Source organism: Medicago truncatula, chromosome 3 (assembly GCF_003473485.1).
Source record: "Medicago truncatula cultivar Jemalong A17 chromosome 3, MtrunA17r5.0-ANR, whole genome shotgun sequence".
Lineage (NCBI taxonomy): Eukaryota > Viridiplantae > Streptophyta > Magnoliopsida > Fabales > Fabaceae > Medicago > Medicago truncatula.
This window is the reverse complement of record NC_053044.1, coordinates 25,792,941-25,806,001: the sequence shown is the minus strand read 5'-3', so window position 1 is coordinate 25,806,001 and position 13,061 is coordinate 25,792,941. Positions and strand designations below refer to the sequence as shown.

The 13,061-nt window shown below is 32.7% G+C and overlaps 2 protein-coding genes across 4 annotated transcripts; one reads left to right on the top strand and one right to left on the bottom strand.

Moving 5' to 3' along the window:
• Positions 1-285: 285 nt before the first annotated feature.
• Positions 286-3,884, top strand: LOC25489067 (disease resistance protein RPM1). The gene is made up of 2 exons (XM_013604501.3): positions 286-3,244; positions 3,576-3,884. Exon 1 carries the CDS (start codon positions 481-483, stop codon positions 3,241-3,243), a length of 2,763 nt encoding a protein of 920 aa, XP_013459955.1. The 5' UTR covers positions 286-480; the 3' UTR covers position 3,244; positions 3,576-3,884.
• Positions 3,885-4,377: 493 nt separating this feature from the next.
• LOC25489066 (uncharacterized) lies at positions 4,378-8,994 on the bottom strand. 3 transcript variants are annotated; one of them, XM_039831205.1, is made up of 3 exons: positions 8,816-8,994; positions 7,183-8,650; positions 4,378-5,172 (listed from the first exon to the last, which is right to left on the bottom strand). In XM_039831205.1, exon 2 carries the CDS (start codon positions 8,602-8,604, stop codon positions 7,222-7,224), a length of 1,383 nt encoding a protein of 460 aa, XP_039687139.1. In that variant the 5' UTR covers positions 8,605-8,650; positions 8,816-8,994; the 3' UTR covers positions 4,378-5,172; positions 7,183-7,221. The 3 variants fall into 3 exon arrangements, with proteins under 3 accessions (XP_039687139.1, XP_039687138.1, XP_013459954.1); XM_039831204.1 differs by having other exon boundaries at positions 4,378-5,167; XM_013604500.3 differs by having other exon boundaries at positions 4,378-4,780.
• Between the last annotated feature and the right edge of the window lie 4,067 nt (positions 8,995-13,061).

Sequence of the window (13,061 nt, the reverse complement as noted above, 5' to 3'; positions counted from 1 at the left end):
TTACATTTATGACATTGTCAACCACAATGTCATCGAAGGGGTAGCACTTGGGTGACACTGAGGTATCAATGTCATGTGACATTGATCAACCACAATGTCAGAAGTGTAAAAAAAAAAAATTATGGTTTTTTCTCTCTCACTTGCAAATTTTTTTATCTTTTTATACACGTGTGACATTGCGGTGGCATCCCCAATGTCACCCAATTGTTTTCCGTCACCCAAGTGCTATCCATTAACATTTTCCACCTATATAATCCCTGTCAATATTATAACCACTCATCACATGCGTGAACCTAATGACTCTTGTTTGGACACTACTCGTGGAATATATTATAAGCCTGAAAATAAAATTGAAACATTCAAATCAAATTTATTTACTCCCACTAGATAACCAATTCAGCAAGCAAATCAAAATAGGGATGAAACAAAATCTTCATCTAACCAAAAATTCAAAACTGCAAAAGTGAGAGGTTGACTGCAATGGCTGAAATGGCTGTGAGTTTGGCTATTCAGCAACTGCTTCCACTGTTAAGGAAAGAAGCCAATTTGCTTGGAGGCATCCACAAGGAATTTGCATACATCAAAGATGAACTTGAAAGCATCCAAGCATTCCTTAAGGACGCCGAAAAAAGAGCTGCAGTTGAAGGAGACAACGTCCGTGAAGGGGTCAAAATATGGGTGAAGCAGGTGATAGGAGTAGCTTTTCGTATAGAAGATATCATAGATGAATATATGATCTATGAACCACGAAAACCTCGTCATCCCAAATATCCAGATTCACTCCATAAGATTGTTCAATTGATCAAAACTTTGATCCCTCGCCATCGAATTGGGTCAAAGATTCAAGAAGTTAAGTCGTCTGTTTGTATGATCAAGGAAAGAAGTGAAAGATATGGCTTCCAAATCCAACCTCAAGAATCAAGTGGAATACAAAATGCTAAATGGTATGACCCTCGATTGGATACTCTTCACATGGAGGAAATTGACGTTGTGGGATTTCAAGAGTCTAGAGAAAGATTGATCGGCTGGTTGGTAAAAGGAAGAGTAGAGCGCACTGTTGTCTCTGTGGTGGGAATGGGAGGGCAGGGTAAAACCACTCTTGCCAAGAATGTTTTTGATAGCAAGGAGGTTTGTGGACACTTTGATTGTCGTGTATGGATCACAGTGTCTCAATCATACAGTATAGAAGGGTTGTTGAGGGACATGTTGCGCAAGTTTCACAAGTCTTTGCCTCGGGATATTCCTACAGAAATGGATAGAGGGTCATTAATCGATGAGGTAAGAAACTACTTGCAGCAAAAGAGGTACGTTGTTGTGTTTGATGATGTATGGAACATGCATTTTTGGAATGAGATTGAATCTGCTGTAATTGATAATAAAAATGGAAGTAAGATATTTATAACAACAAGGAATATAGATGTTGCACTTTCTTGTAAGAGATCTTCGTTAGTCAAAGTGCATGAGTTGCAACCTTTAACTGAAGAACAATCTCTGGAGTTGTTTAATAAGAAGGCATTTCAATTTGACAAATGTTGTTGTCCAAAAGAGCTCATTGATATATCTTATGATATTGTTAAAAAATGCAAAGGTTTACCACTAGCAATTGTTGCCATCGGAGGTCTTTTATCTTTAAGAGATAAAAATTCAATCGAGTGGAAGAGGTTTTGTGAAAATCTACTCTTAGAGCTAAACAAGGATTCCAATTTAATTGGGATTAAAGAGATTTTAAGTTTGAGTTATAATGATTTGCCTTACTATCTTAGATCATGTTTGTTGTATTTTGGATTATACCCAGAAGACTATGAAATTGAATCTAAGATACTACTTCGTCAGTGGATAGCTGAAGGGTTTGTGAAAGAGGAAAGGGGGAAGACATTAGAAGAAGTTGCGGAAACTTATTTATCAGAGTTGATTAATAGAAGTTTGGTGCAAATCTCTTCGATTAATATTGATGGAAAAGTTAAAAGTTGTCGTGTTCATGATCTATTACGTGTGATGATCTTTGAAAAATTTAAGGATTTAAGTTTTTGCTGCCATATTAGTGAAGACAGTCAGTCATCCTTAAGTAAACAATTCCGCCGTCTATCAATAGAAACAAATTCTAATGATTTAATGGCAAGTATTGAAGGTTCACATGTTCGGTCGCTGCTTGTTTTCACGGATAAAGAAATAACTGAAGAATTTGTAAATAAAATCACTACAAAATTCAAGTTGTTGAAAGTGCTTGATTTTAAAGATACATCCCTTGATTTTGTTCCTAGGAATATAGGCAATTTGATTCACTTGAAGTACTTGAGCTTTAGAAACACAGATGTAAAAAGTCTTCCAAAATCCATTGGCATGCTCCAAAACCTAGAGACTTTGGATGTAAGAGGTACAGATATCCATGAGATGCCAAAAGAGATTAGCAAGCTTAGAAAGCTACTACATCTTCGAGGTTATACAATGTCTTTCATTAAATTGAAGGATGGTATTGGAGACATGACATCTTTACAATCATTGCGATATGTTGTATTAGATGGAGAAGAAGTAGTAGAGCTAATCCAGGAGCTAAAAAAGTTGAAGCAGTTAAGAGAATTAGGCTTGGTTCGTCTTAGAAGAGAGCATGGAAGTGTTCTATCTTCTTTAGTCAATGAGATGCAACACTTGGAGAAACTACATATTCGAGAAAAACCAACAAACACAAATGAAGTCAATATTGATTTACATTTGATTTCATGTCCACCAATGCTTCGAGATATTAGACTGTATGGGAAGTTAGAGAAGTTGCCAGAGTGGATTCCAAAGCTACAAAATCTTGTTGAGTTAAAGTTGGAATGCTCCCAATTAACAGATGATCCAATGGAATCACTAAAACATATGCAACACTTGTTGTCACTCTATATCAGCCACCATGGTTATGAAGGTGAAAGTTTGTATTTTCAAAATGGAGGGTTTCACAAACTAAAGGAACTAAACATTGGAAATTCATCTTCCTTGCGTTCCATCATCATTGACAAAGGATCATTGTGTTCTCTTAGAAAGCTCGAGTTATGGCGTAACACCCAACTCAAGACTGTACCTACCGGCATCCAACACTTAGAGAAGCTTAAAGTTCTCAATATTTGGGATATGCCAACTGAATTTGTGCAAAGCATTGCTCCAAATGGAGGAAAAGAGCACTGGACCATTCAGCATGTGCCCTTTGTAAAGTTTTATCCTGCTGGCGGCAAATCAGTTCGATACTTCAGGACAAAGAACTAAGGTATGGTACTTTTCTTCCAAATAATTTGTAATATGTTTTGGTTCTGTCATCAAACAAACTGGATTCTCTGCAGTCAGCTTTATAGTTCAGTCGACTGTAGAGGATTCAGGTTAGTCATCAAAGTACAAACTCATTTATCTCCTAAATTAATTTCTCTATTTGCCTCACTTTACTTTTCTTTTGGAATTTCTTTTTCTTTCTAAAAAAACTATATCAATAATTATAAGTTTTTAGCATTCAGTTTCCTCAAAGGCTTTTTTGTTGTAGTCCTTTCATACTAAGTAGAGAAAACTTAAGTCATATTTAGTAATAATTTTTTCTTAATTGGTAGGTGGTTGGCTTCCGGTGATTGCTTCAAGTGTACTTTTACAACTGTTGCGGCACGTCTGTTCCAAATGAAGAAAATAATGTATTGTCTTTCTCTAATAATGGTATACGAAGCATCAGTTATTTTTTATGAAATCTAAAGTTATCGATTCAAGATTCTTGGTTATTTTATTTGAGATTTGAGTTCCTTGTAATGTATCATGTATGAAATATGTTGTGAGAGCTTTTTTTCTTTCAAGGATTGCAATACATTATTTCTCTGTTGATTTATCTTTTCTTTTAGAATAAGAGAAATGAAGTTTTATTTAATATATGATCTGTTGTTCTAGTGTTTAGTATGCTTTGTACTACATTACAATTATACTACCAGTTTAATGAAGCATAACTGGAATTTGTTTTAGATATTTCTAATTTATGCAGGGACATTTATGAGTTAGGATCCTCTCCACTTTCCCTCTACATTTTTCCCTCTTATTTTCTACTTAATATGTGGTCTTAGCTCCTTAACTTCCTCTTTGTAGTGTGACAGCTCTATAGAGCTATCCTAAGTTTCTCTGCACTTACTAGGTTTTAAGTCTCTCTTAATATCAGTGTATATTCTTTTGTGCTTGTTCTATCAATAGAGAATAACTAACTGGCCAATCATCTACATAGAAGAAGCACTTTCTGACATTGACTTGAATGAAACAAATGGTACGGTAGAGTTTTCTCAAGGATGTAGACTCGATAAAGAAAATACTAAAATTTTAAAATGAATGACTTCTTTGAACCTCGATTAAACGTGGTTGTTTCTGATTCATCGAGAATAACACAAAGGCTTCTAATTCATCAAGATTAACACAAAGGCTATTACTTTCCTCATCAGTAATAATTACAAGTTACAACAATAGGTGACAATGCCAGATAAGTTGAAGAAATTCAAGCATTTTCCTACAAGCAAATGACTATATACTCCCTCTTTTATAAATTATACAACAATGATACCAAGACTGTTTCTACCAATTTTCATTACAACATAAATCTAAGACAGGGAGTGAAACTGATACAAGGTAAGAGTCCCAACAACCTGCTTTGTAAAAGCATCAAGATCAAAACATACCTGTAAGACAATTAAACATAATCCAGGATCCGAATGAGTTGCTCAACACTCGTTCTACAAAAAGATCAAGTCATATGCCCGTTTGATGCACGAATACGAATTAGTCTATTCTGCATATATCAGAATGAAGGAGTATTAACTACATCAGATAATCTATCAGTGTAACGGATCTTCATCAAAATTGGAAAGAGACTCAACAACACTATTTCTTAGTTCACTCAGTGGAGAGGTTGCAGTAAGAACAAATTGAGCTCACTCGGTGTTGGCGTGGTTAGAGTGGAGACAGAGGCTGTCGTCACTCGTCAGAGTCCACGGCGGAGGTGTGGTGGCGACTGGCTTGGACGACGACAACAGGCGGTTGGGAGGGAGAGGATAATCAATGAATCTCTTCATATTCTTTATACGGTGTTTCTTTTTATTGATTTTGATAAAGGAGAGTATTTCCGTCAAAATGTGTGTCGCAAAATGTTGGAGACCAGAGAAGTGACTTGCAGGCCCTACACTTATAAGAAGAAAATGAAGGAGTGACTATGGTTTAGAATTAGATGGTGCTTAGTGTGAAAGGATAGGCATCTGTGAAGCCCCGATACTTCAAAATGGATGACGTACCGTATCCCCTGCGTTTCCTGCACCGATACCTGCCCGATACGTATCCGGAGAGTATCCAAATATTAAATTTTATTTTTTAAAAAAATAATTATCCGATACTTTCCGATACGTCCCGATACGCACGGATACTTGTATTTTTTATATTTTTTTGATTTCTGTTTTTTTTTTTTTTTTTTTTGTAAAAAACAAGAGTAAAAACATTATATTACTATAATATATATACATTTCCTTTATCTTTCTTTGGTGCCAGTACGACCCACACCACACAAACAATTGCATCTTTCCCTTTCTAAGAAATTAGGGTTTCAACTTTTTCTTCCAAAGTGGTCGCCGTCCACTTTGGCCACCGTCGAGAAATTAGGGTTTAAAGCTTCTTGTGCAACCTTGTTCTTCCTCATGTTGTGAGAGAAATTGGAGTACTTTTTCTTTTATCCATTCTTTGAAAATAAACAAAATGGATCCAAAAAGGGTAGAAGATTTGGTTTATGTGCATACTAATCTTCAACTCTTGTCAAGGAAAGAAGATGGATATAAGAAAGGACAATCAAGAATTTGGGACATTAGTGGAGATGTGCATGAACCGCTTGATGGTTTTGGAATTGAGTTAGCAGAGTTGTCTTTGGATGAACCGGATTTGGAAGATGATTTGTATCTTGATGATGGGAATGGAGGAGAGGAGATGTAAACGTTAGTTACTTGTTAGTGTTAACTCTTAGTACTGATGTGTTCTTTTTTGGATATAGTGCTTCTTTTTTGGATCGATATAGTATAGCACTAACAAGTTCCTTTTGGATATAGTGTAGCATTGATGTATAACACTGATAGTGCTCTTTTTGTATATATTTCGTATGTAATTGACTAATGACCACTCTCTCAATCGTCAATATTATTTATATTTATGTTAATGTGCTACGAGTCTGGTTTCTTGTGTTTGTTAATATATTTGCATATTAAAAAAATGGTTATAATTATATTGTACATTTAATTATATAATTTTTTTTTTAACGTATCTCAGCCGTATCGTATCTTGATTTTTGAAAATTTTCTGTATCGGCGTATCGGTGCAGTATCGTATCCGTATCGTATCTCGTATCTGGGCTTCATAGATAAGCATTAACAAAATATATATATATATATATATATATATAATATATCGTTGATAATTGATGAATTTATAATTGATAAATGATAAAATAGTTTATTAAGTTGATAGCTTTGATAAAATTAACGGTTGAATTAATAAATAAATTTATAAAATTATTGTTTTTTATAGTTAACTTATTTTAAATTATTTATCATCTTAAAAATCAGAATATTGTTATTTTATGAAGGCCATAAGCTCCGTGTTAAACAGAGTATGACAACGGTTGAACTAAAGGCCCCATGGGATTGTAGAACTTTAAGGATGTAGACTTAATAACTAGAGAAGTTACTAAGGGCAACCCGGTGCACTGAAGCTCCCGCATACGCAAGGTCCGGGAAGGGGTCCCACCATTTGGTGTATTGTACGCAGCCTTACCCTGTTTTTACACAAGAGGCTGTTTCCAAGACTTGAACCCGTTACCTTACAGTCACATGACAACAACTTTACCGTTGCGCCAAGGTTACCCCTCAACTAGAGAAGCTACTGACAATTTAAAATGAATAACTTAAATAATACAAACTGATTTGGGCAGAAGCCGAAATGCAATTCTCCTTGGACCTCACTGAAATGAGTGACAAATAATAGAATTGGCCAATTCTGACTCATCAGGAATAATACAATGCTATTACTTTCCTCATCCGTAATGACAGAAATGGTGACATTTATTAGTTAAGTTTTACAAATTCAAACATTTTCCTACAAGTAAATGGATATATACTCGTTTATTAACCCGAAATCTATGTAAAGATCAAAACATACCTGTAAGATTGATTAAACATGATTTGGGTTCCAAATGAGCTACTCGATACCCGTTCTACGTAACGATCTAGTTATATGCTCGCTCGTTGCTCGAAGAGGAGTTAGTCTATTCTGCAAAATTCTGAATGAAGGAGCATTAACTACATCCGATAATGTATCATGATACAGTGGATCCTCATGAAAATTAGAAAGAGCCTCAACCACATTATCCCTTAGTTCCCCAGTCTCGTCGTGTAGTAAATCAATAAGAAGCGGAATTGCTCCTGCATCACCAAGGACCATTCTACCACATTCCTGGTAGCTCATCTGAGAAAAAGCCCCAGAAATCTTTTTCTTTATTTCTTCAGTCCCATGGCTCAACAACTCAACAAGGATAAAAGCCGCACCTGAATTCCGGAACACAGAAGGTGTGTGCTTGTATCGCAACAGATCCCATATCACATTGACAGCTGCTGCTTTAGTTTCGTCATCACCTTCTCTAAGAAGTCTCACCAAGTGACCCACAATTTCAACAGCATTCGCCTCTGCAACAGCCAATATACAAAACACATCCTCAGCTATCTCCTTACCAGAAACATCATCTCCTCGAAGAAGCTCCGCATAAAGAGGTATAGCCCCAGCTTGAGCAATTGGTCTGATGTAATCAACATGGTTCAATAGCACACCAAGAGTATTACCGGCCACAAGTTTTGTAGTGTTATCTCCATCACGAAACAAATCCACAAGCACGGGTATCACTCCCAATTCAAAAAGCATAAGCTTAACTTGCCTTGAAAGACCAACCAATCCAATCGATTGACATGCCCTTTCCCTCGAAATCATGTTACCAACACCAGCAGCCTCAACAATAAAACGAAGTGCTCCTAATCTAACGAGTTCCTTCCGAACCTCCATCCGAAGCGCCAACGCACTCAAAATCTCTAACAAATACAATCTAACATCATCGCTACAAGTACTCAACAAACTAATAATAATCTCTAAACCACCATTAGCTGCAACAAATGTCCTACTATTATCACAAAAACTTAAAACAACCAACAAACATTCTATCAACACTTTTTGCATCTTTCCCTCGGCACGAGGTAACAACTTTATCAAAGAACGCGCAACACCATGTTCGCCCATTTCAATTGCCAAACTACCATCACCTCTGCAAGCAATACACTTCAAGCAATAAGCAGCAGCTTCTTGAAGTGAACCAGGAGCAGAATTATTTGCAATGTTATTATGAGAAAGAATCTCAGTGAGAATTGGAATGGTGGTAGATAATACATGTTCCGGGGCTTTGTTCGAGTATTTGGCCAGCATGAACATTGCTTTAATTTTCATAGATTTGGTTCCTGAAGCTATAACATTCTCATAATTTCTTAGTATAACTTCCCAATTAAGGTTGTCAGTTTTACTATTTTCACCCCCTTCCATTGTTTTTCTTAATCCCTCAAGGTTTGTTCAATTCAATGAGAAACCGCTGAAAAAAAATAAAAGCAATAAAAGATTATACATGAATATATATATATAGAAAATTGTAAGAGTAACTCTAAAATGAAAAAAAAAATGAAAAATTTGACAGAAAACGAAAATAAAATGATAGGGAGATAGAGGAGAGGTTGCAGTAAGAACAAAGTGAACTCACATGAGTAGATACTTGTTCAATTCGAGAAAGAGGCGGTCGTCGGAGTCCACGGCGGAGATCTGGTGGCGTCTGGCTTGGACAAGGCAGCAGAAGTGTAATAATCTTCTGTCAAAAAGGGAGTATGTCCGTCTATTCAGAATTGGAAATTGTAATGTATTTTCCTTCCGAGCACGAATGTAAGCAAAATTTCATTTTAAGATTCACTAAATAAATAAACAATGTATGTAAATATGTTTTTGGTCCCTATAAATATGTTAACTTTTCGTTTTAGTCCCTCTAAAATTTTCCTACAACTTATAGTCCCTATAAAATTTTCAATCTTCATTTTTGGTCCCTCTTTTAAAGTAAAATCATATTTAAAATTCATATTTTTTAATAAAATTTTCCAGAAAAATTTAAAATATTATAAGAATGACTTCCAAAAAAATTTTGAATTTTTTAACAAAACATGAATTTAATATGAATTTTTATATTTTTTACAGTTAAAAATTCATATTTAATTTGTGTTTTGTTAAAAAATTCTAAAATTTTTTAGGAATTTTTTTTAGAATATTTGATACATTTCTGCACAATTTCATTAAAAAAAACAAAAATTAAATTAAAAATAGGGACCAAAAGTAGTGATTGAAAATTTTATAGGGACTAAAAGTTGAAGGAAAATTTTAGAGGGACTAAAACAAAAAGTTGACATATTTATAGGGACCAAAAACATATTTAACCCTATTATTTATTAAATGAATTTAAAAAGTCAACTTTTGCTTCGTGATGGGAAGGAGTAATTGCTTATCAACTTTGTATCGTACTATCGATTAACTTATTTTTGAATTTATATAAAACAAATGTTGAGAGACATGACATCATCTATTAAAGAGTAATGCTAACAACACTCTCTTTTAAACACCCTCTCTAATTCGGTTTTTTTTAGATTATCCTCTCTTATTTAGAGGGTATTTTACCCTCTTATTATATCAACCAATCAAAATATAATATACATTGACAACATTAAATGTCATAAATGAGTCAATTTTTTTCTAAAAAAAAGAATCAATTATAATCAAAAGGTAACTTTTAATACTTTTAATTTTTATTTAATTATAGACATGATTATATTACGGATCCTTTATCTTATTTATTTGTTACACTTGGGTCCTTTATCTTTATTTTTTTCCTCTTAGGTCTTTTATCTCTTATAAAAACACATATACATCCTTTTTCTCATTTTTTTTATTAAAAAAAGTACATAATTTTATTTTTTTAAATATCTTTTTATTAAAAATGAAACAAATCCGGAAATATGATGAAGATGTTCATCATCTTCATCTTCTTCCTTTGAATCTTCATCATCTTCATTGAATCAAAAGAATTTCTACACAAATATATCTCCAAATATCATGAATTAATGTTATATTCACCTCAAATCTTCTTTTAAACACAAAATTCAAACCCCTATAGAGAAAGAGATTTAGTTTCATCAAAAAAACTAAAATAGTTATATAAATTGTCACGCTGTATATTATTATTATTATTATTTTCTAACTCAATATTCAAGTCCGACATAAAAATAACCCCAAAATTGATAGCAGCTTTGCACATCAATTTTGTTGTTTCCAGAACAATCTTAACTTTCGTAAAGTTTAACTCTTCCGCCAGTGACTAAGCCTCCACCATCCGCCTTGCAACATTTGTGAAATTAAGGTTTTGATTTTTGTGTTTAAAATAAGATTTGAGGTGAATATAACATTAATTTACGATATTTGGAGATATATTTTAGTAGTTTTTTTATTTATTTAAAGAAGATGATGAAGATTCAAAGGAAGAAGATGAAGATGATGAACATCTTCATCATATTTTTGGATTTTTTTTCAGTTTTAATAAAAATATATTTTTAAAAATAAAATTATGTATTTTTTAATAAAAAAAATGCGAAAAAGGATCTATATGTGCTTTTAAGAGAGATAAAGGACTTAAACGGAAAAAAATATAGACAAATGACCAAAGTGTTACAAATAAATAAGATAAAGGACTCATAATGTAATATTCCCTAATTATATTTAGGTGTTCAATCTTAATTAATTTACACTACAGGACTGGTTATAACAATTAAAATTTCACATCAAATTTCTTTCATCTGAATGTCCTTAAATTTATCAGTTATATTCATAAAATTTATTCCACCCATTTTGATTGTTCAATTTTGTCGTTCACAACTGCCGCATTTTTTAATTTTTGTGATGATTTCAAATATCGTGAGAATTGCAGTTATTTCCAGTACAACGTCAGGTATGATGACTTGATTTGTCTTTTTTATTTGATTTTTCTTGGTTGTGAGGTAGTTAATTATAACAATTGAGTAAATCATCTGTTGTACTTTGAGGGTTGCTAGCAGGTGTTGCCGCTGTGATGTTGTGGGAGTTTGCTAGCATTTTTTTGGCTGCTGCTGAAATGGTTATGTGATGAGACTTTTGTTCTTTTATTTGGACTTGAAGGTTTTTGCTGATAGTGAGACAGATCTATGTGTGTTAATAGATTTTATTAGGTTGACTGCTTAAATAAAAAAAAAAATAAGTCACGATACCTGACGCGGTTCGAGAAACAACGACAATTCTCACGATAATTGAAAATTGGGGCAATTTGGAACGACAAAATTGAACAATCAAAATGAAAAGAAGAATAAAAAAGAAACAAAAATTGATCAATATGGAAGAATAAAGAAGAAGAAAATTGAAAGAAGGAGATATTTTTGTTCTCATGTTTGGGGTTCTAGAATGGAAGAAATTTTATGAAAGTAAATGATGAATTTAAGGACATTCGGATGAAAGAAATTTGATGTAAAATTTCATTTGTTATATAAGTCTTGTAGTGTAAATTAATTAAGATTGAACACCTAAATATAAAAAAAAAATTAAATCATTTGTTGTTTCAAAAAAAAAAAATTAAAAGTATTACCTTATGATTAAGATTAACTCTTCTTCAAAAAAAATAATCAAGATTAACTCTTTTATTTTTAGAAATAATCTACTCATTTATTTGACATTTAATGTTACCTATGTATATTACATTTTGATTGATTGATATCATGAGAGGGTAAATTACCCTCTAAACAAGAGAGGGTAACGTAGGCTTCACCCTCTAATTCTCACTCTCTTATAAGTTTAAATCATTGTGAGTCTACATTTTGAAAATTGAACTCCCACAAAATGGTGGGACATACATTAATTTTATCCAATAAATGAGTGAGTGTTAAAGAGAGTATTAAAAAGTAAGTGTTACTCAGGCACGAATACAATGTGGGGGCAATGGGGTCAAGCGACCCCACTTGCCTCCACTTGTGTATTGCATTTTTAACCCAAAATTAAATATATTTGACCACTCTTTAATAATTTATTACACTACAAAAAATTACAAAACTAAGAAGGATCCTAATAAGTGTTCTAAGAGCACTAGTTAATAAATTAAAAGAAGTATTTATTTTTTTTTATTTTATAAAAAGTTGTTATAATTATTATATCTATACAAATAACGCTTATTTTTTAGATAAAATTTTCTTTTATGAATTCTTTAACCAATTATCTTAGAGCACATCGTTGGCAAGACCATAAAACTACTATTATAATATAAATTATTCTTATATTTGTTGAAAAAGGTTGTAATTGACCTATGTTGGGGGTGAAAAAAATTAATTATGGTTATATTTTTTATACTCTATTAGAAATGGACAAATATTTTAAACAAATCAACATTTTAGGGTAATTATAAATATAATTGGTATAATTTTCGCACGCTTACGCGTGTATAATGTTTTATATAAATTTTTATGATATAACTTGACCTCACTTATCAAAATTTCTGGATCCGTCACTGGTGTTAGCATTCCTCTTTGATAAAATGGTGAAAAGTTAAAAGAGTTGATATTTCTTCCCATTTAAACTTATTTTGATTTGTACATGAAATGGCAATCATTATATGAAACTCACATTTGCGAGAACTCGGTTTTAAAACAAAGTATAGGTGTCTGGCTTAATATTTAACAATATCAGCAGTGTTAGTTAATCAATTTATGTACACACAAGCATTTTGTATTTCATTTTTTAAAACATTTGAATAAGAGTTGGTATAATTACATTGAATAAATAAATTCAATGACTCAGCCATAATAAAAGCATCTTACATTTAGGAGAAAAGAATGTATTATATCAGAACACTTGTTTTACGAATTTTTAAAAATAAAATCTTGAAAAATGAGTAA

Excerpts from the sequence above, each read along its gene's own strand:
- LOC25489067 (XM_013604501.3), top strand. The coding sequence starts at position 481 with ATGGCTGAAATGGCTGTGAGTTTGGCTATTCAGCAACTGCTTCCACTG.
- LOC25489066 (XM_039831205.1), bottom strand. The coding sequence starts at position 8,604 with ATGGAAGGGGGTGAAAATAGTAAAACTGACAACCTTAATTGGGAAGTT.